Source organism: Castor canadensis, chromosome 12, assembly GCF_047511655.1.
Source record: "Castor canadensis chromosome 12, mCasCan1.hap1v2, whole genome shotgun sequence".
In the NCBI taxonomy this organism is placed as follows: domain Eukaryota; kingdom Metazoa; phylum Chordata; class Mammalia; order Rodentia; family Castoridae; genus Castor; species Castor canadensis.
Window position 1 is genome coordinate 116,559,710 of NC_133397.1, and position 24,435 is coordinate 116,584,144.

At 38.8% G+C, this 24,435-nt stretch overlaps 1 protein-coding gene across 5 annotated transcripts in view; it reads right to left on the minus strand.

Annotated features, from left to right (window-relative positions):
* The window catches only part of Ntng1 (netrin G1), a 321,200-nt gene that overhangs the window by 72,380 nt on the left and 224,385 nt on the right, over positions 1–24,435 (minus strand). For all 5 annotated transcript variants that reach the window (XM_074050873.1, XM_074050871.1, XM_074050872.1 and 2 more), the window contains exon 4: positions 9,266–9,438. In XM_074050873.1, the coding sequence (XP_073906974.1) occupies positions 9,266–9,438 (173 nt within the window). The remainder of the gene's footprint in view (positions 1–9,265; positions 9,439–24,435) is intronic.

The window sequence follows — 24,435 nt, forward strand, 5'->3', positions numbered from 1 at the left end:
TGTGGGGAAAGAAGAATGAAGAATAAGGGTTTACTATGATTAAAAAAAATCTTTGGAAGGAGGAGGAACGAAACCTTATTTTTAGTTACTATATACAGTAAATCTCTTGATTTTAAATGCTCTGAGTTTATAATACTGCAGCTCAGTTGCTGATTTCTGATCGATCAAAACTGGAACACTAAATTCCCATACTTTAACTTTTTCCTAAGAGCTGAATTTCAAGCTGAATGAGATTCTTATAAAGAATGGCTGGCTTCCTGACCTGTCACTTAGTAGACTATCTTTGCTGCAGTGTGACATTGATGTGGTACTGAATCTTTATTTTTTTTCCTTTGCAAATTCCCTGCTGAGTGAGGTATGATGGCAGCATCATAATTTCAGTATCAATTGCAGAAGCTCCAAATTTCCCCCATGATTGAAAACCCTGCTCAATTGCAAGGAACTGCTTGCTTGTTGCAATCCCTCAAAGAGAATGGAAGTTAAGATGGCAGGAGGAAACTTTTCATGTGTTTCCAAATTTACATGGAATCAGAGGGCCATGCATAATGCAAGGTGACGTTCTGGGGTATTTGACCAGACACAATGGAAAGCAAACTTGCAAGACTGTTTGTTGCAGTATTTGCTGCAGTTGTTAGGAAAGATGTAGAAGTGTTTCCTTCCCTTTGGGGATTCAAGTTCAGGAAAGTTATGCTCAGTCCAAGTATACACACTGTGCCAAACAAGGCTATTCTGAGATCGTATTTTCCTCCTGAAGATGTTATTACCTAACATTGGATGCTTAAAATTCAGGCTCTTCCTCATTTGGTGGCTTACAAGTTTTGGAGGTACTGCCAGATGAATCATTTTCCATTCCACTGCTGTAAAATGGGAATTGCTCAGAAAAGATTTTTTAAACTGCTCATTTGAATAAAGATTTTTGAAGTTGAAAATATGTGAACACTCAGGGATGTCCATTAGTATATTTTCAAAAGCCATTTTCCCTGACGGTTCTTATTTTAATGTTCAAGTACCTTACTTTTGGTTCACTGCAGACAACTAAGAAATTTAGTAAATCCATCACACCCATTAAAAAGGCAACAAGTGACACAGAAATCCTTCAAACCCTCAAGAGAATAATACAGCAGTTCATTTCATGAAAGGTGAGGGTGTTTAGGATCAGTAAGGAATGAACCAATGGATATAATCCTGTCTTAAAACAGTGACTGTGACCATAAGCGATGTGAATGAGACAGACAGTATGCAGGAAAATGGTCTAGGTACATGTTAGCAGATTCTTGAACATTCCCTGTGAACAATAACTATTATGTAAAGAATATTTTTACCTTTAAAACTGAGCTCCATTTCCCTGATGTGGGTTAGCCTTCTCTCCCACACCTTGTGATCTCACACCTCTTTGTACAGGCATCCATGATGGATTTATCAATCTATTTGTTACTGTTTTTGTGTTTGAGATCACTGAATTGACAAACCCCACATCTTGTCCTTCCTGTGTCTCTCATATCTGCTTGGGATAATGCCTGATATGTAAGAGTTTCACAAAATTTATTTCAAAAAACATTATTACCTAAATCCATAATGGCTTCTATCATTGTGAAAATACTACTTGTGACCATAGCATGATTTTGTCCTCTTTAAAATGTTCTGCTGAGATAGAGTTCAACATTAACAAATATTTCGTTGTCTTTGAATACAAGATGTTCCTCTGAGAGCAAGAGTTACACAATGCACAGGTAACCCTCACCTCTTTGCATGAAACTCAGAAGCTTAAGCTCAACTTGATGCTCACCTGAGAGAAACTGTCTAGCACTGAATGTTCGATTTCTTTCCATTCTTTTTCTCAGATCTTTCTTTTTTTAATCCCATTTTGATACTCTTGTTTCTGTTTTTCTTTTCTCCTAAGTTACCCATGGGCAAATATAGATTTTGGGGGGAGAGCACTGAGAATACATATTTGAGAGCTCTCTTTGAGAAAAGAATGCAACATTGAAATGTATAATTGGGTGTGAAGATTAGGCTTCATTAGCTTAAATCCCCCTCTCTAGAACAACCTTAAAAATACTTGAAAAAGATAAATAGATGTAGTGCAAAATAAAAGATAGTAGATAGAAAACAAAGAAGGGAAGTAAGAGATGAGATAAGCTAGTTATCGAGTGATAAAAAAATTGACAGCTGAAAAGGATTTTAAGAAGTCATCTTATTCAGCTCTTGCATTTTGCAGGAGAGGCATAAAGACAAGCAGGTGCCTTGCCCAAGGTGACCCCAGGATACTCAGCACTGGAGTATGTAATTCCTTTGTAGTGGAGTGTGGAATGCTTGGCATTGCTAAACTCGCCCTGAATAAAGGAGCATGAGCTCCAATGGAAGGTTCTTACATACAGAGAGCGTGATTGTAGTACAATGCTTCTTCTAGAGAAGAAATGCCACTTCAGTAGAGAAATACATACATGGTCAGTAACCCATGTGACACCATGTGCCAAAGGAATAAGAAGGCACTCGCCTTGTAGGTGCTAGCAATTATCCCCTCCTCAACCAGCCCTTCCTACTTTCACATTTTAATGTTTGTTTTAAAGGAATTTTGAGGCAGTGAGGGAGAGGCACACCTAATAGAGTTATATAATGTCATATGTGGCATATTCTTTTTTTTTTTTTCATTTTACTATCCTTTTCCCCCACCAAGAAAATAGCAAAAAGGTGTAATTAAACTTAAGGTAGTCAACATGATGGCGATCTCAAAAATAAATACCCTGATCTACAGAAGCAGATTACTGCAGTGCTAAAAGCTATAACTCCTTTTGAGAATCAATGGAACATTCTGCAGCATTTCATCACAGGGGAAGCAGAAGGGATAAGGATTCAGCATGCTTCAAACTGAAAGAAAAAATTGCCACTGTTGTGATAGATGGTTTGAAAACCCCATCAAGTAGGTGACTAGATCTTCTTATAGCCAGACAGCAGCCATTGGGAGCTCTAACTCCAGAAGGGCCAGTTGCATAAGAGGTAGGTAATGACAAGAAAATATTCTGCAGACTCATTTGTATTCCAGGGCAATCACTTCTAATGTCCTTGTAGCCTCAGTCCCCAGTCCAAACTGCTGTTGATCGGAGGTGTGGGGAGTTGTTTCCAGGTGAGGGAAATAAGATTGCCTTCCCAGAGTTATGCTGTAAGATCATCCAAACGCAGAGTTCCCATCACCTCTTGGCCATAGAAGGACTCTGGGACCTGAGTGTACACAGCAGACTTGACAGAGGTGACATTACCTGACTTACTGTATTAACATAACTGAAGAATGGACGAACAGGCTAATCAAAAGATGGAAGCCTAGAAGCAGGAGCATCCTGGGACATATGGTGGCGGTACTATCCTCAGGAAGAGGGAGTGGTACCCTCCAGTGTCCTGGTGGCATTAGGATGCGTGTGTCAGGAAGTTTCAGTCTAATATTGTTACCACAAAAGCCATTTAAATTTCCTGGTCCTGTGCTCACCAAGCAACCTTCTGATTATTCTCTGGCTCTGTATGTAGGCTTAATTGCAGGAAGGAGAATACACTGGCCATAAGGACTCGGGTATTTTTAACACTATAACAGTTATTTCATATTGTGGATGGATACAGAGGCATTTGGCTACAACTTAGCTGACTCATCATGAGCTAGAGCTCAGTAAAAACATAACGATCATAGCAACTTACTTCATTGTGTGCCTGTATGTTCCAGAAATGCCCAAGTACCTCACATGTATTGATTTAGTTAATTTTATGAGAGCGCTGTGAAGTCTATAGTCAGGCTGATTTTACAGATGGGGGAAATACAGATACATAAGAGGATAAGTAACTTGCCCAAGAACTTCTGAGTCAATTGAGAAGAAGATGGAGATTCGAACCCAGAGGTCCAGGTTCCAGATTTAGCCTCATAACCACCATCCTGTAGTGTTGTCATTCAATTTACTGCAGGCCAATCCCTTATCTCCAGTCCCCACCCACCCCAAGAAAAGTTTAAACCGACAGTATTTTTCTTTTTTCCAAATTATTCCTGCAGCATGATCTAATATGATCTGAATTAATTTGATGGCAAAACTGGACAGAATCTAATAGGAGGTCATAAGTTATTATCTTCCTTTATCTTATATAGCAAGAATAATCATATGTTTGGTGTAAAAATATTAAGATGGTTGATTAAGTGATGCTGTCTGATGTGTGACTGTGGGTTTTGTTGTAAGATAATACATGGACAGTCTATTGTCTTTCTAAAATCCTAGAAGTGTTACATTCCAAATCATAACTGGTCCCATGAGCTTCAGATAGGGTCTGCAGAATGGGGCTTATGCATGTGTAACTATGGTATTCTGATTGTATATGTAGACTTACAAGTTTGGTTCATACACATCAGGCCCTGTGAGCAGAGATTTTTCTTACCGTGCTAATTGAATTATGCTTCTGAGCCTTAAAGGCTGGTAATCATTGCCAGAAAGTGGTCAGGTTATTCCGGCTGTCAATGCCGCTCGGGGAGACCTGCAAAAACCAATTGGTCAGGTCCTGTCCCTAGATGGGTGGATGATGTTTGAGTATCAGTGAGTCTTTCTCCTATTGGATTTCCTCCAAGAGCTCACACAATCTCTCCCTGATAGGGAATGAAGGCTCTTCTGAGTGGGCTGCTGAGCTGTGAAGACCACATATTCCAGAAGATAACAAGAAGCAAGGAACCCGTATGCTCATTACAGGACTGTTTACTTATTCACTTGCCAAAATAACTATTCCAAAAACATTTATGAAGACCAGGAATAAAATAAGATCTTGTTCTTAAGTTGCTACTGTTTTAGTAACTTAACTCAGATAGATTTGAGTTTAAATATTGCTTTGTCATGTATTAGTTATGAGATCTTAGGACAACTTAGTTAACCTTTCTGTACCTGTGTTTCCTTATCTTTAAAACTTGAATAATAGCAGTTATGTATCCAGGGAGGATGTTGTGAAGATTTAAGACAATAAAGCAGGTAAAGCCCTTCATGAAATGCAAAAGCCTAAAAAAACAACACAATAAAATTAATAGTACCCATCATTAGCATCATGGATTTTGTTAGAGATAGCCAAGTAGTTTTGTAAGTTTAGCACATAAGAAAAGCTGGAGAGAGGAGAGCAATTGGTTTTGCATGAGGGAGTTTAGGTAGGCTTCACTGAGACAATGAGGAGCAGTCTTCAAAAATGCACAGAATTTCATTACACGAAGAAGAGAAAAGTGGAAGAAAGTGAATGAATTCAGCATCTAGTGTGTCAACACTGAGATCTTTACAAACAGCTGGCAAAATTGCTGTGTATTCACTGTAAAGACTGAGTTGAGAATTGGTTTATTTCCACTAAACCAATAATTTCAAGAACTTAAATGACAGGAACAGATTGGAGCATCAAGAAAAAGAAAAAAAAAACAATGCAGATTAGGAATAGGCATTGGGGCAGGGTGAAGATTTAAGAACATGAAGATTTTAAAGAAGAGAAGGGGAGTGTTTGAACACAGAGAAATATCAAGCAGAGATCTAGACAGCCAGTAGATTTACAGAAGACTGACTTGTTTAAGCAGGTGTCATAATGGAGCCTAGACCCCACTGGGAGACAGAGAAAGTCACTCAAATTCACTGAGATGCAGCACAGTGCAATGTTTGGAAGCAAGATACATGAACTCAGCTCCCTTCTCTCACCCTTACTAGCTGTGGAAACTTTAGAGAAGACACTTTTCCTTATATTCTTAAGATTCCATACTTGTAAAATAAAAACAGTAGTATCTACCTTGTAAGATTATTATGAATATTGTGGTCTAACTTACATAAAATACTGAAGAAATCATCTAGATAATGACACACCCATGTGTACACCTGGGAAAATAGAAACTGGTCAATGCAAATTTAATACCAAAGAAAATAATAGAACAATCATCAAATTACTTTCCGTCACTCAGAGGAGCCTTAGATATTGTATAACAATTCAAGTTGGATTTCTGAACAAACGAACAATGTCATTGTCAGACCAATTTAATTTTCCTTCTTTGAAGAATATTAGACTACGTACATAAGAGAAAAGGAAAAGATTGACTACAGCTGCACTAGCTGTCTGTCTCTGTGACATTTCTAAGACTAGGCTGCAAGAAATTGTTTAGACCAGTGTGTTCCCGAAAGAGTGTTTTATAAAAAGTTATTAAGTGTTCCATGAAATAAATAAGTTTAAGAAATACTGGGTAACATATGCTACTTTACTATTGGACTTATCAAATATTTTTAGTAAGGTAATATGACTGTATGGATGATGTTTCAGATTTTCTGCCTTGGTATTGCATGTGCCATAAAAAAGAGGTCTTGAACTGCTCTGGCATGCAAGACCTCCAAAGTCTGGTGACTCCCAGCAAGGTTCCAGACTGAATTATTCTTAAGTAGTGTGTTGAGCATCTTTGGAAGAGGATCTTATAATTCACTGCTTAAACAAAAGCCTCCTACAACCTGCAGAGGTGAGCAAAACTTGACCTTCTAATCCAAATGTTATCCTGTCTGCTTGAGACTCTGCTAACTGTAGACATCAGCCAGTATGGAAGCATTTCCAGTCCACCGAAGTAGACGTTGAAGGGCTAGAGGTGGCAGTCCCTCCTTTTTTCTTCTCACATTTGAAGTTGCAGTTAGGATAAAACATATCCTAAGTTTTCCTCTTAGATCAGTGACTTACAGCATACCTGTGGAGTCATGTGGAGATGTGTGTATGCATGTGCATATTATGTGTGTGTGTAAGAAAAAGCCAGTATGAAAGGAAACTCCTAAGTTTCCTGCTTACTCCTTGGCTTGAAACTCCACCCTGATGAGCTAGAGGACTTTTAGGACATGCAATTAGGCAAGAGACATGAAACATCACATGAAAAATGGAATGAAAATGCATGATAGTTAATCTGGAGAAGAAATGAAAGCAGGGTCAATATAGTCCTATTACTACTTAAAAAGACAAAACAGAAGTTAAGAGACACTTAGCATTAAGAAATAACTTTAGTAACAAAGCTGTCTGACAGCAGACAAGACTGCTTTATGAAAAAAACTTGAAAAAAATTATTTTTGAACACTTAGTGACGTTATGATAAACATACAGCATTTCATTAGCTTATTCAATCCTCTCAAAATCTCTGTGAGGTGAGAATTGTCGTTAGCTTCCATTAAGGATGGGAAATAAGCCTGTCTCACTGCTTCAAGGTCATACAGCAAGTAAATGGGAGAGTATGGATTTGATTCTAGAACATGTGTTCCAAACTGCTACAGTGCTTACGGCCATCCTTGGGTATTTTAAAGCACAACCTGATGTGTTGGAGATTGGTTGATTTTAAGACTTTTCTAGACCAGATACTTTCTAAGGCTTTTATCAGCTTCCTGCTCCTATTGGTGATTGAAACATTGACTTGATCTCCCTTGGCCATCAGGTTCTTCCGTTACTTTCCTATTTTAAGAGAGATGTGAGAAAGTCCAGAAGTCCAAAGAATGACAATAAAAATGATGAACAACTGGATGTATAAGGAAAATCAAAGGAGGGTGCATTCCTTTAGTTGGGGACTGACTTATTGATCATCCATATGCAAAGGGTTAAGATGGTGTAAGTCATTTTGTGTGGAGAAGATAACATAACATGGAGAAGATTCCAGTGAAAAAGACTGGCTGAAAAAATGTCTTCCCAGAGAGAAGACATTTGATTTGAAATAGACAAAATCTTTGAAGCACAGTGATGGGTAGAAGGACAGGGTCATGTTAGAAGCCAAGGCCTTCAACAGCAGCCTACCCTGGCTACCTCTCTGGTGGCCCTGGAGAGTTGGTCTGCCTTGAGGATGAGTCAGAAAGCTAGCAAGTGTTTGTGAGCTTGATTTCTTTCATCTAGCCCCACTAAAGAGGCAGCAGACCCTGAAAATAAAATCTGAGCCATTTTCATTTTGGGAAAGCTTAAGACTAAATTTGACAACTGTGGTGATAGGGGTTCCCTAGTAGCCAGCCACAAGATATTGCAACAAATAATCTAGTGAGTTTCTTTCCAAATTCTGTAGCTCTTAACAATTTAAAAAAGCCCACAGAAGTCTCCATTAATTCAATCGCCTTGAAAAATCAACATTTCTGTTCAACAGAGCTTTTATGTATTAATTCGAAGAGCAACAAGTCAGCTTTATCTTTAACACAGAAAGACACTAAACACCCTTATGAAGAGATTTTTTTTTAACCTTTTGAAGGACTTTTTCCTCCTTCACAGAAATTTTATCATAATTTCATGCCCCCACACTTTTGGCTTGTTACTTGGTCCATTACTCTTACACAACTTGCTAAGGCCTTGGTTCCTGCGATATCAGGTTTTAGGTTTGGCTTCTCACAGCTGCTGCTTTGAAGCGTCTGATAACATTCTTATCCTTGCATGGGAGCCAGTGGCTTTTCAAGTTTCTATTCTCCTGTGCTCACTGTCCTGCTGTTCTTCCTTCTCATTCTTTCTCTGCTTTTTAAAAGGGGCTAACCTTGGGCTTTTGCAAAGGGGGCTGATCATCCCATCCATGGAATTGAGCAAATTATTTTGGGAAATAATCACTTTTATTCTTGAGCATGTCAGAGTCTAATCTCTTTTGGATATTCAGGGATTTCAGTGAACCACACACATGAGTGGTAACAGGACATCCCACATGGCCCCTGGAGTACAATAATGCCTGGGTTCTTTCACATGCATACAAAAGCTTCTTCTCTTTATATGGCACCCCGAGACTGTACAGTCATGTTGTTTATCTAAAGGTGGCCTTAACTCACAGCATCCATAGCAGGCAGGGCTCAACTTCAGGAGCTTAGAAAAAGCCAGTTATCTTATTGGGGAAAGCTAGAGCCTTGCTAAAATTGGAAAGGGAAACCTCTTCTGAACAAAGCATCTCTCAGGTTACCCTGTGTAGGAAACGGGATTGTAAACACTCAAAGAATTTCTGGAAGTTGTTTATGGCTAGTTTAGATTGAGAGTTTTCAAGGCCTGTGCAATTTTAATCGAAAATTAATTTGAGGGAGAAAAAAAAATCACCTCTGTTTTCATCTACTTAGAAAAAAATTGCTTCTGTGATTTTGACAATCGTTTTCCAACACATTTAATGGGGATGGTAGAAGGCTGAATGTAGCAGGTAAGCAGAGTGCTAAAACATGCTTACAAGTAGTAAAACTGGAGCAAAATCACAATTGCCAGTGAAATAGAGGATCTACCGGCTCATCATGCACAGAATATGGTATAACGGAGCAAAGTTACTCACAGGTATTTGCAGTGCCTTTGGGGATGGGGAGGTACGAGCCTGGACTCCAGGGCCGGCCCTGATAATTCTTCTTGCATTTCCCACAGTCTGGACCTGTAGTGTTGTGTTCACATTCACATGTCAGTTTGCTGTTGTCATACACACACATAGTGGCATGGAGATTACACTTGCACCTGGGCAGAGAAGAGACAAAGAGTTCACCGTCAGTCAAGTTGGCCTTAGTGGTCTCGTTCATGGGGTGTGGCTCTCACAGTGCTGTGCTTAAGTGCAACACAGAGACCTTTGTAAAATGTTGATTTGCAGGCTCAGCTCAGAGGATCTTTCCAACAAATAACTTCTGTGGCAGGGGAGAGTTATTATGATGCAGCCTGTCTTCACCATATGCTTTGAGGAAGCCCGACACCAGTCCACTCAATGAAGGCTTGAAGCTCTCATCAGACAACTGTGCTGCTAAGTCAGGAGTTTTCCTACGGGTATCCAAAACATTGCCACTAGTGATCAGTTTTTCTGTGAAGTTGTCAAATCTATGACAATGTCATCTGAGTTCATCTAGTTTTAAGGAACAATGTTATCTTCTTTTCTTCCTTCAAATCATTAAGACAGTCCTTATTTGTTTAAACACAGAGAAAACCATTAAAAGAATTTGTTATTCAGTCTTGCTCTGTAGACCTGACATATTCTAATCAGATGTTCTCCTTCAGGCTTCTAAAATGACATTTCCTCAGGTCAGAAGAGTGTTTTCATCAAGGGCCCAACCTATCCCAGAGAAGGTGAAACAGGAATCCCCAGCCTTCTCACTTACTGAAAATAAGATCATCACAAAGCGCTCTCAGAAACGGGCCAAATGACCCTAACTAAAAGATGCTTAGAATCCTGGAAAATGAAACGCCTACGTGTAGAAGGGATTCTAAGTCACTAGCAGAGGCTGTGCCTTTGCTGTCTGTGAATAAAGCTGTGATATATGACAAGCAGCATTGGAATAGCAATTTCCCCAGAAATGCATTCCCATATCCAAAGTCTTTGATGATAAAATTGCAAAAGCCAACCTGGTATTTGTTGAGGCAGCAAATTATAAGTTTATCAGACCAAGCATGGACTAAGTCCTCTGGAAAGGTAAAACCTAGGTTGACAGACTGACCATAGCCAGAGGTCATAGCAATGCGTATGGGAAGCGATATGCCCGCAGAAAGAAAAGCTGGACACGCAGGTCAAGGGGTAAAGTACCAGGATGTGCCAGAGTCAAAACCTGAAATGTTGTGTGTATGTTTGTTAAAATGAGCCTAGCTTCTTCCAGAAAGTAGGACAAAAATATAGAAACTCAAGTTTCATAAAGACAAAGAAATACTGTGGGGGCAGTATGTTTTTTGGGGGCAGATGTCACGAACTGGGAAAAATAAGAGAATACTTTCTTAGGTAGGAAAATGAAATTAAAAACTGATCTTGGTTTTTATTATGTCTGTATAGTGATGGTCAAATTTGTCTTTTTATTAAACTCTTTGGAGCACTGGATCTTACTTAGGAAAAGGAAGAAAAGGAATGACTATGACTGTGAGAGTTGTGGTCTGTCCTCTAAAGAGAATGTGGGTCTTCTTAAACGATGGTCATCCTTCAAACCTCTCTGGGAAGACAGAGCCTCAGCTTCCTCATGGATCTATTACAGTTTGTAATAGTTCTAGTTATGCTCCACTGACTGTGTACTTATGAATTATAATAAGCTGGAGGACTACTGCTAAAACAATTCCTATTTAACTTAAACATATAAACATTACCTTTGAAATTAACATTTTCACAGTCTCTTAAAAAGGCAGAAGAAAAAAGAATTTGGTTAAATAAACAGTATTTAATCATGATCTAGGTCCTTTAAGCAGGCAGTTAGTCATGTTATTTTGTTTATTAAAGGATTTTCCTTCTTCCTACCATTAGCATCTTTATTTATGGATGTGTTTATATATATATGGAGAAGTGCCAGTTTATACTGATTTAACACCCTATCTAGTGTTAAAACTTCCAAATGAGAAAATGAACAATGTGACCCCAAAGAATATGCTGGTTTCATGTGGGAAGACCAAAGATGCAAGACGTAATTGAAAACTGGATTGCATATCTTGTAACTGTTAACACTTTCATACTTGTAATCACTCTCAGAGTTACAGGCAATTTCCATTCTAAAGACATTGTTATTCACTTAGAAAATATTATTTGAATAACAAAAGGAGGTCAAAGGAGAACAGACAAATTTTTTATTGCTGCTTTTCTCAAATTTCTTCCAATGAATGGATCATTTCAACCTGTCCAAAACTTTATTCATCAATTCAAGGTTCAACTCAATTCATAACCCTTCCCTAAAATCCACAGACAGCCAGAGCTGTATACTCTTCTGGGTTCTTCAATTGCTTCTGTGTGTTTGCTTTGGTTAGTTGTTACTTATGGCTCTCTTTGCCTTAAGAGAGTCATTGTACAACTCTCTCCTATCTTCTGGAGGGGAAGACAGGGAATATTCACTTGGACCTGTTCTTCTCCAACTACCTCCTTAATTCCTCTCTCTCCTTGAGCTTCCTATACTTATTTCCATTAACTCATCTCTTACTCCTTCCAACTGACCCCTGCCTCTCTTGTCAAGATCCCCATGCCCTTCTTGTTAAAAATCCAGTGGGTACTTGTGCTTGCCTTTGAACCCTCGGTGGCATTGACTCTGTGAACTACTTCCTTTCCCCTAATACTGTGCCCACTGGACCCTCAAGGTCATTTTCAGAACTCTCTTCTCTGTCTGTCCACTACATGTGCTGTTGGCCTTTGAGTTCTGGCCCAGCCTGGTCAGCTACCCTCTCTGGGCACTGTTAATCACTCTTGTCTAGGTTGTCCCTTCATTTCCTTCTGTATGTAACCCTTAACTTTTTGGAGTTATACACTTTTAAAAGTAAATTTGTAATATCTTCCTCCTTGAACCCCAAATAAACATGTGTAAAGTAAGTTCAAAAATTTGAAAGTATTGTAGGAGATTCAGAAATTCTCTGTTACTGAGAGGGATCCACAGAACACCTTCCTTCCATTATCATCAGGTGAAGAATATATGATGAATGTGTTGTTAAGCTCTGCATCTTTGTCTCCATCTCAGATTTCTCTCTGTGGGCTTCAGATTTATTCATCAAAATGCCTCTTGGTCACATTAATTTCAATGTATCGAAAATTGAAGTGTTTTCCATACTTATTCCTCCTCCAGTGATTTCTAAGGAAATTCTCAGTAAAATTTACCAACTTTCACCCAGTTTGCCAAGAATGACTCCTTCTTCCTTTCTACTACATCTAACTTGTCATTTCTCCATTGCTCACCATGTCCTGAGATTTTTCATTCCTTTGTTACCTTTCTCAAATCCATACAGTTCTACAAGGACCATTTCCTTAGTAGTAATTATCCTTGTCATTGATAATGTCTATGGCAACAGCTTCTAAACAGAAGTCAGTGTTCCTGTTGTACTCCTTTTTCCCAATCTCAACAAAGGGCCAAACAATCCAGTGTACTTGGGTCACTCCTGGCTTAGAACTATTGCAAGATTTCCTATTAATCGCAGGATAGAGTCCAAGCTGCATGGTATGGCTTGCTAGTCCCCTTGAAATTATCTCTGTTCCTCATCCAGCTTCATTGGTATAATTCTTAACTCCGTTGAAGGTAAAGTTTGAACTTTATCTTCAGGTAATCTTATATTCCATTTCCTCTGCCTCCAGCATTCTACTCTCCTACCCATGCTTCTTTTATCTGGAGCATTCTGTCTTTCAGATGCTAATTTGGATATGTTGGTACCTGTTTCCTAGTTGATATGCAAAACATCTGTTGATCAACTATCGGAAAGCTTTCACCATCCTCTAGGACACTAGAGGGACTCTAGGTCCTTCTATGACACTATGCCTTCTGTGACACTAGCCAAAGCCAGTTGCATAATGAAGCACTTATTGCTTCTTGACCTTTTGGCAAAGAGCAAGTGTGGTATGAAGCACACACCACTCCTGTTACAGACGTAGGCTATATTTTAATTGCTTATTTTTTTCTTACCCTCCCTGGAGCATCAGATCTAGGAGGCAGCCATCATGTCTGCCTTATTTATCCCAACATCCCCAGCAAATGTCCTGGTGCCTGAAACATAATATGTATTCAAAAAACATCTGATGAGTAAACAAATGGAAGAGTGAACAAGTAAAACTCCCTGAAGGTAGGAAGTTTGTGTGCATATTATATTGTGCTAGCTTGGCAATGGGTTAATAATACCCATTGTATTAAATCAAGTTGTCCATGATGTATGCTGGAAACTGCCAAATACCCTCATTGCTGTTTTTCATAACCAACTTCATACTGGGCAAAGAGAATTCCATAAAATTGGTGAGATTTTGTAAACCCAATTTAAATTAACTTAAACTCCAGTGAATTTACCAGATGACTGTGAATTTACCATAGCTATACAAAAAACATTCCTGAAAGACCCAGGAAAAGAATACAGTTCATGGGAGAGGAAAAAAAGGCAATTGTATAGCATAATTATTCTGGAATGTGCAGCTTTTAGCTTCAACTTCTCTTGCAAGGATGACCCCCTTGGGTTAGCTGAAGTTTGTGGGGTTGGGGGCATTGTTTAGGCACTAAGAATAACTTCCCTAGCAGTAAATTTGCTGACCTAACACAGCTTTTGGGCTGTCTTTCCTCAGTCATTGTGCTAGAACCAAGCATTGAACACGAATGCAGAGGCCTCACAACACTAGCCTGTATTTGGAAATAGTTCCCTTTCATTTTCCACAACTCAGTTTATGCTAAACTAAAATACTAAACTAAAGCTAAAATACTTTATTTAGAGCCCTTGCCAGAGTGGCTTTTCTTCCAGTGGGGAAAAAAAAATGCATTTGACAATGCTGGCAGATTGCTCTCAGTTCCTGGTGGTGTGACCTCCAGCCTTGTGATGGGTGCAAGGCAGATTGCTGTGACATCCCTCTTGTCTCTGACAGATTCATTATCCATTTCCATGACCATCCAGCTCCCATGTCTACTGTCACATTAGGCAGGAGAGGAACTGTGCAAGTAGAGACCTAAATGTCTTCCAACAGTCAAATGTCCGGTATTCTAGAGAGCTAACCCTACCCACTGATTCTGTTTGCACAGAAAGAACTCATACCACGTTGCTGCAGATAGAACTAATTGACTTGCATGTACCCTGACCATCCACTTGTGTGCAAGTGACAAACAGCAGACACTGCTGAGGCTTCTCTAAGATAGATTTTTTTTTTAAAGTGAGGTATATTCTGTGATGCAAACTTAATCAACACCAGTGTGTTCCTGCTTTCAACCAGGTCTGTACTTCCTGTATTTTAGTGACCAGCTGTCTTGAGTCAATTTAATCTTGCTTATAAAAAGGCTCCAACATTTAGTTCTGTGCCACCTGCCAGTAGGTATGAAAACCCCATGCAGTCTGCCTGGTTTTTCTTTATAACTTAATATATCTATTCTTGGAAGCATGTTATCCACCAGAATTTCCTGCCAGTTAGAGGTGTCTATTACTAATTTTTCAAATAGAGATACTGAGGCAAGAAAAACTGGCTCTTTGAGAAGACAAACAGGAAGGGAGACCAGGTGTGCTGCCTTGCAGATCAGGAAGTAGGCTACTTTTGCTCTTAGGGAGGATTCTCTATGAAGTGAATGAAGTTTAAGCTTTAGGGCTCTTCCAAAGCTCAGAGGAGGACCCTATACTTTTCTATAATTTGCACAAGTAAGATATTATTTATTTACTAATTTTAATGTGTGATTTACCTTAGTGAATTAAGCACCGGCCCCCTTTTCCTACAGCTATTGAAAGGCATGTTTTAAGCATTGCCCAATGAACTGTCGTTGCATTCCTGCTTTGGATTGGTACTACAAATCCAAATGCAGTAAAGTATTTGCTCTACAAATACTTTAGAACTATGGTAGCACCCGTATCTTTTTAAACAGGTGACCAATGATAAGATGCCTCTTATATACTTTTTCTGCCTCTGCAGCCCCTTCATCTCCCTCGTTTCATTGGCACATGCATTTCTGGTTGAAATTCATGAAATGGACATTTGAGCCAATATAAAGATCATGAGTTGTGATGCTGCAATCAGACAGCCTGAGTTCAAATTCCACCCCTACCACTTACATGCAGTGAGCTCATAGATGAGTAACTTAACAACAATTAACAGAGCTAACACATTTAATATCTCTGAGCATGTGATATTGTGTTAAGAGCTTTGTACATATTTCATGTGTTATTTTATACAAACCTCACAATAATCCTGTGAGATTAGCATTAATAATTACAGGTGGTGTGTTTGTATATTAAGGAATTAAGAAACCCAAGAACAAGCACTGATTCTGATTGCCGGCAACCTCCCTCCAGGGCTCTGCTCTTACCACTGCAGGGGACATGTTTTCTGGTGAGGCTAAGCCTGAGCTGCTTTATGTGTACATCAGGGACACTGAGGATATGTTTTTCACAGGACTTTTGTGGAGAATCATCAAGATAATGTGTAGCACACTAGAGGTCCAAGGAGGAATAAGAAAGAAGACAACATGTAGGTTTAATTTCTGAAAACATAATCTTTTGGGTATAGGAGACGAAACATACATAGGATAATGGCAGATCCTAAAGGGGTAGTATTTCCTGCATTCATTGTGACAATACAAGGAAGCAGGGTAATTACACTTGTCTCTGAGTTGATGAGGATGCATTTGCCCTGAGCCATCAAAGGGCTTAACCTCTACCAGTCACGCAGTGGAGAAAATCAAGATGCTCTGGTTTGGACAAATATTCTCCAAATGTCCTTATGTTAAAGGCATGGTCTCCAGGGTGCTGCTATTGGTGGGCGACCAAACTTTTCAGAGGTGGGGGCTAGTATGAGTCCCTTAGGCAATTGGGGCCTTGCCCCATAAAAGGGATTATGGGACCCTGGTTTCCTTCTCTTTCTTTTGCTTCTTGGCTCATGATGTGAGTGGTGTTGATTCTCCATGTGTTCCCACCATGATGTGCTAAAAAGCCCAAAGCAATGGGTTACTCACTCATGCCCTAGGACCTCCAAAACTGTGAGCCAAAATAAACCTTTTCTTTTGTAAGTTAATTACCTCAGGAATTTCATTACAGTGATAGGAGGCTGGCACTTACCAAAACAAAAGCCAACACTTACCAAAACCCATTGTGTGCCTGGAACTATAATAGATACCCCATGCACGCTATTTTTTTTTTTTTTTGCTTTGAATTATATATTTATTTTTTTAAATTTTTTTAAATTTTTTATTATTTTATTATTCATATATGCATACAAGGCTTGGGTCATTTCTCCCCCCTGCCCCACCCCCTCCCTTACCACCCACTCCGCCCCCTCCCTCTCTCTCCCACCCCTTCAATACCCAGCAGAAGCTATTTTGCCCTTATTTCTAATTTTGTTGTAGAGAGAGTATAAGCAATAATAGGAAGGAACAAGGGTTTTTGCTGGTTGAGGTAAGGATAGCTATACAGGGAGTTGACTCACATTGATTTCCTGTGCATGTGTGTTACCTTCTAGGTTGTTTCTTTTTGATCTAACCTTTTCTCTAGTACCTGTTCCCCTTTTCCTATTGGCCTCAGTTGCTTTAAGGTATCTGCTTTAGTTTCTCTGCATTAAGGGCAACAAATGCTAGCTAATTTTTTAGGTGTCTTACCTATCCTCACCCCTCCCTTGTGTGCTCTCGCTTTTATCATGTGCTCAAAGTCCAATCCCATTGTTGTGTTTGCCCTTGATCTAATGTCCATATATGAGGGAGAACATATGATTTTTGGTCTTTTGGGTCAGGCTAACCTCACTGAGAATGATGTTCTCCAATTCCATCCATTTACCAGCGAATGGTAACATTTCGTTCTTCTTCATGGCTGCATAAGATTCCATTGTGTATAGATACCACATTTTCTTAATCCATTCGTCAGTGGTGGGGCATCTTGGCTGTTTCCATAACTTGGCTATTGTGAATAATGCCGCAATAAACATGGGTGTGCAGGTGCCTCTGGAGTAACCTGCCATGCATGCTATTTTACCTGGTCCTCATTGACACTCTGAAAAGGATGTGTGATGATTGGTTATTTTCAGATGTGGAAAGTGTTACTGCGAGCAGTAAAAGAACTTGCTCAACAATACACACTGCTGATAAGAAGTTGACAAGGGTCAGTTCCAAATGCTGGGCTCTTTCTAGGACATCATTTTCTCTCAAGCTGTAACAAAGCAAACAACTCCAGAGATATTTGTACTGGTATGCTATTGTTTGCTACTCAGTGTAGTCTATGGGCCAGCAACTTTGATATCACTGAGGGCTTGTTGGAAAGCCTCAGATTTACTGAATCAGAATCTGCATTTTAACAAGAGTTCCAGGTGATTTATTTGAACAGTAAGATTTGAAAAACATCACTGAGCTTATCATATGTCAGAGTCCGCATGACCATGAAAACTGAAATACGAGGGTCATCCTCATGCAAACTTACTCTTTTCTACCAGTTTGGAAATATTTGGCCACAACTGGATTAGTGCTAGGGTTCTAGCTGTACTCATAAAGTATACTGACAATTTTGTTTCCAAATTCTGTCAAATCTACTGATTGTCATATTCATGTAGTAAGCAAACAATCTAGCAGCATTAAAATGGTTTATGCTTATTGGTCAAAAATATATTTATATCCAAAACATATTAAGAATTCTAAAAGCTTAATAATAAAATGACAACCCAAATGGAAAATAGATGAAGGGGGGTCTGGGCTTGGTGGTCCATTCTTGTAATCCCAGCTACTGGGGAGGTGTGGTTAGAAGGATCATCTACTACAAAGCCTGACCCAGGCAAAACTTTGAGATCCTATCTGAAAAAAAAAACCAAAAAAAAAAAAAAAAAAAATCCTAAAAGCAAAAGGAGTGGGGGTGCATTCAAATGGTAGCATGCTTACTTAGCAAGCATGAGGCCCTGAGTTCAATCTTCAGTACCTTTAAGAGAAAGAAAAGAAAGAAAAACAGAAAGCGGGCAAAAGATCTAAATGGATAGTTCTCCAAAGGAGAGCACAAATAGCCAATAATCACTTGAGAAAAACGTTTAACATTCCTAATCATTAGGTAAATGCAAATTAAAGCCATAGTAGGATACCTATTTCATTACCACTAGGATAGCTTTAATAAAAAAGAGATGAACAGTAACAAATGTTGGCAAGGATGTGGACAAATTGGAGCCCTCATACATTGCTGGTGGGAATAGGAAATGACGCAGCTATGGAAGCTTCTGGGAGTTACTGAAAAAACATCATAAAATTACCACATGACCCAGCAATTTTACTCCTAAATATTTATCCAAGGAAACTGAAAACATGCCTACACAAAAAGCTTGCACCTAAGTGTTTATGTCAGCCTTACAAAGTGACAAAAAGCAAATGTCCATCAACTGAGAAAGTGGTATATCCATAAGATGGAATGAATACTATCCTGTCATAAAAAAGAATGAAGTACCTATAGGTGCTACAACATGGATGAATCTTGAAAACATGGTAAATGAAAGAAGACACACACGTTATATATATTTTCCTTTATGTGAAACACCTAAAATAAGAATATCTACAGAGGCACAAAGCAGATTAAGGGTAGCCAGGAACCAGGAAAAGGGCAAATGGGGAGTAACTGTTAATAGATAGAGGCTTTCTTTTTGACTGATGAAGATGTTCTGGAATTAGACAGTGGTGATGGTTGCACAACTTTTAAATGTACTAAAAAACACTGAATTTTACATTTAAAAGTTTTAAAAAGGGCTGGGTATGCTTGTGCAAGACTTTAATCCTAACACTCAGAAGGCTGCACAGGGAGAGCCTGTCTCAACCCCTTTTCCCCGCAAAAAAGCTGGGTGTTCATGGTTCAAAGCCAACCTGAGCATAATGGTTCTCGAGACCCTATCTCAAAAAAAAAAAAACCCATCACAAAAAAGGGCTGGTGGAGTGGCTCAAGGTGTAGGTCCTGAGTTCAAACTCACTTGTATTATTAAGCACAATATTATAGCAAAAGCACAGATCATGAAATGACTAGTGGGCCTGGCTTGATTCTGATCCCACTGCAAAGGAGGAGCTCCAATCTTTTTAGAATTCTACCACTCCCCCTTCATTAATACATATGATGCAGAATCTTGCCATTGGTGAGGAAAAAGTGTGTTCGGCAGATATATTTTTCCAAACCCTACAATGGCTAAAGTTAAATTTACATTAGCGGATATCATAATTTTTTGAAAGAAATCACATGCAGAAATAACAAGCAAAAGAGGCTGGCCAGTGCTACTTGTGTTCAGATTCTTGCTTCTGAGGAGAAGCAAACATAGATGGGGCTTTAGGACTTTGATGAGCTTTGGGGTAAATCAGGAAGGCAGGTTTCTATATAGTTCTTGAAGTGTTTCACTCACAATTATATAGACTATAATATGGGTCCTGATTGATGGGATTTGACTTTTCTCTTTTGAGCTCTGTTTTTAAGAGAATTATGCTTACAAACTGATTGGAATAGACTTTTTTTTTTTTTAAGTGGAGAAATTGCTACACAGTTTTCTCTAGGAGTGAAAACTTAAGATCAAGAAAGCTCAGTCTTTTATAGGCACAGTGAATTTTCAATCTTTAAAAAAAAAATACATAAGGCAACTGGTTTGCCCCAAATCCAATGGGATAAGGACCAGAAAGTCTTTTGTACATTTAGGAAAGAAATGATTTTGACATTGCAGCATTTAAAAAAGCTTTCTACTAGTTCCATTTAAACCATACTTGAGACCTTAAACTTGCCTATCATGAAATATCAGATTACATGATTCACTAAACTGCTGGTTGTTTTAGACACTATTAAAAATAGCCCTTTCCTATTTCCAGCTAGCAAGGGAGGCTAGAGAACCATCAGTATAAAATAAAAATAGGAGCTTATAAGTTTGAGATAATGCACTGTCTGAAATTGGTGCAGGGAAATAATGGTATGGTATGACCACTTAGTAAACACACAGGCATCTGGTTAGATAAGGGGTCCTAAAGGATAAATAAAATGGAAGAAAATAATTCCTCCAATCCAGTTTCTTTGCAAAACAGTTCTGAAGATTTGGAGGTAAAGAGCTTGTTAGGGTCAAACTAAGCTATTCCAAATTCAATTAGTAATTAATAGGTAACCCAGATGCTTAATGTATGGACAGGGATGATAAACTTAGTATTCTAAGTCCTTTGGGGGAAACAGAAAACGTAGGGGTCTCCAGTCCCAGAAATACAGATTACCAGATTCTATAAGAGAAAAATGGCAGCATGGTGCTGATAAGGCAGTATGGTTCTTGGACTCTAGAGAAAGAGAGACCTGAGTTGAAGTACTATCTCTACTATGAACCTGCTAGCTATCCCCAACTAAGCCTTAGTTTCCTTGGTTGTGTCACAGCCCTACTTTTCATCTGTAATTCAGGGTTGCTGTGAAGATGAAATCAAAAAGTGCTAGCAGTTATAAAGACTTTTGATGTATTCAAGGTATTTTCACACATACATATCCCTTCTATGGTTTATGATAATCCACTGTTACATTAGACTTCATTTTTCTCTTTAAGTAACCACATAAGTGAAATATTTCTTTTACCCAGGCTTTTATTTCCAATTTGATGTGAACTATAGTGTGATAATTTCTTATATAGTTTCATAGGTTAAGCAATATGATTTTCTGTTTTTCTAGAGAGATAATAGGAAAATAGGGCAGGAATAAAACTAACGTTTTCTTGGGTTTTGCAAAGCTACAGAGTGTAGTTGGAGTGTGGCTAGAGTCTGTGAGTCATCTTATAGGCTAAATTGTCAGGTAAGGTTTTGATAGCTCTTAATATGTACACTTGTCGACTTAAAATGGTGATATGAGAGTCAGATTAAAAATGGAACATATAGCTGAATGAGTAGGAAGTTTAAAAAGCCATGCCTGTGTAAGAGAATTCTATCCCACTACAGCAACCTTATTCTACACTTTCAGTTTTCACTACAAAATTTGAGAGGAAATTGAATTAGATTCCCATAGGTGGTATGAAAGATTAGGGGAAATAGCTTTCTTCTAATTCTCTTTTTCCGAGAAATAAAATGATGTGCAATAGAGAAGAATGCAACTTAGCAAAGCCTTTGTTTATTCCTCCTTATTTGGTGGCCTACTTTTTGCTAACAAGCCTTGGAAACGTTGAAGCTTTAAAGACACAGGAACATAAAACCAAACCAAACCAAAACCAGACAAAAACCACAAAGAGACAGGTGAAATAAAAATAAATAAAACTTGCACCCACCAAAGGAGCCTGATTTGTTTGCCAGGACCAATGATTCAAACTGTTCCACTCAAGATTAGAAACACAGGCTCTAAAGCAAAGAAACAAAAACTCTCAAAAGAGAGTGAAGGCTAGCAATGGATTGTAAGATGGCAAAAGAGATAAAATATAGCTAAGAAAAACTAACTAGAAAATGGGCACTGGACTTATCAACCCTATCAACGCATGCAGTCAGAGGAGAGACCCAATGGTGAAAATGCTTTAATGAAAAGTGAAGTCTAAATAATTTAATATGGATGGAGGTCATATTGTAGAGTCAAGAGCTATACTATCAAGAGACCTGGATTTAATCACAAACACCAAACAGTTGCACTTTGGGTGGGTGCTACAGTTGGATCTTGAATCTCACCCAAAAGTCCATGTGTTAAAGGCTTGGTCCGTCTCCGGAGGTGCTATAAGGGGATAGTGGAACCTTTAGAAGGAGTGGGAGGGTCTTGTGGGAGGTTCTTAGGACATTGGTGATGTGCTTTCAAAAGGGATAAAGGGACTTTCCTCTCTTTTTAAAAAAATTTTGCTCCTGGCAAGGAGGTGAGAGATTTTGCTCCTCTGCATCCCGCACTGTGATGTGCTGCTTCATGAAACAATGAGGCCATTGATGTTGGAATGGAGAATCCAAAACTGTGAGTCAAAATGAACCTTTTCTCCTTATAAGTTAACTTTCTCAGGTTTTTTTTATAGTGATGCTAAGCTAGCTAACAGTCGGCTAGGCTGTTAATTTCTGGGATTAATTTCTTTGAAATGCAAAGGGTTTGGTTCATGCCATAAATACACCATACTAACTGCTTGACTGATCTTACTTTCTGTCAATATCTTTGTGAGCACACATTTGGTATGCAGGTCCTAAATTTCTTCTTTCTTCTTTGGTAACAACCCTTCTAGGCCCACTCCTCATTCTCATGCAAAGTGGTTCAGGTAGAAGATTCCAACTTTTATCTCTAGGGGTCATCAATCATTCAATCCATTCTGTTTTCCTGGGCAAAGTGATTGGTCTGAGATGAGCACATGACTCAATTCTTATGAAAACAGGTCTTAGGACCTTTGGCTGTGAAGAGAAGTTCTTTTTCTTATAGTATTAGTAGGCTTGTAAAAGGTAACCCTGGAAATACTCAAGGTCATTGTGTCAGAGCATGAGAGATGTAAGCTTAAAGCCAAGACAGAAAAGAGTAAAACCAAGAGGCAGGCTTAATGTCCTCACAACGTGATGTAGCCCATGTCTCAGCCTGTCTGAATCTTGCTGTGCCCTGGACTCCTAGTTATCTGAACAGAGTAGACTGGATTTTGTTTAACCCAGTTTGAATTCATTTTCTATCACTTGCAACCAAATGTTCCTGACTAATACAATGGACTGCAGCACAGAATACATCATGATCTTCTCCATGACCCTGCTACCTCCCAAGCTGATTGAACTAGACTGGATGCATGACTCCAAAGCAATTATTACATGGATTGCACAGCAACCTGACACTGATGGCCTGCTTTAGAAAGATATGCTGGGCCGACCAGATTTTTCTGCAAAAGACTTCGCCTTTAGTGAGTTGAGAAACATTCTCACTAGGAGGTCAGCATGAGAATAGGCTGGACAATTTCAGAGCCACCAGAACTCCAGTTTTAATTGTATGTTGTATTTATGTTTTCTTTTCCTTTCTTTTCTTTTGTGAAATGAGCTGACATTTATTTTAAGCTATGATTGAAAGTGTTGTATTTTGAAGTTATAGAGATCTGGATTTCAATCTACCCTCTGTTACTTTTAAAATGCTTGAACTTTGCACAGTGGCTTTGCTCCTCTAAATCTAGTTCCTCATTTGTAAAATAAAGACAACAATAAGCCATTAATTTCTAACTTTTGAATGAGAAAGCATGTCACATGCCACCACAAATAGCTCATAAGCAGCTACCTGATTAGTTTTTGTTTCTGCCTGATGTTGCCATCAATCATTTTAAAATATTTATTAAACATTCTTAATATATAAGACCCTGAGGTTGTACATTGTCCACAGAAAGCAGGGACCTATTATTTCAATTCAACTACTCCAGGGTTATTAGATTTTCTCATTTTTTAAAAAAATATTTAACCAAAGGATGAAAATGTTGGTGCACAATAAGGCACTATAATGTGAAGAAAAGGGATCAGGGCTGTGGTGGACAGGGATCAATCCCAAGCTCACTAACATAGCCTTCCATGGTGCCTGGTGTACACAGAACACCTAACGAATGTTTTCTGGAAGAATTACATAATTCTATCCCTTACTGTAGAAATATGGAAATGCAGAATTCCAGCAATAATAACAATGACAACAGTAACAAGTAAGTAGCCAGCACTATTGAACTTATTCTAAGTAAAGAATACATTTTCGTAGTGGTGTTATTTTATCAACACAGCAACTTTCTGAGAGATAGGCAGACAGGGATTACTTTTACAGGTGAAGACAAACAAAACCATCTCAGCCCTGGAGAGTGTACATGAAGTGGAATATAACAAACTTGTTTTAATAATGGTCCAGCTCTTCTCCACATACCTGCCTGCCCTCTCTCTTTCATTAACAGAATTAAGCTAAGTAAGTCATTTTTTTTTCAGGTATATAAAAATTAAGATCTTTTTGCCTTGCTTTTAGTTGCCAAAGATTTCCACTCTAGCTTTAATGGGTTATCAAAATCATTTGACAGAAGAGAATGAGAACAGAACAAGGTTTAGTTCAGGAAACAATAGTATGTAGCAAAGCCATCATTACCCCACAAATTTGCTGTGCCCCTGGCTGAAGGGCACTAAATCCCTCCCCTTCTAGCCCCTGAAGCCAGCTTCCTGTCTTTTGCCTCTTACCTAAGCA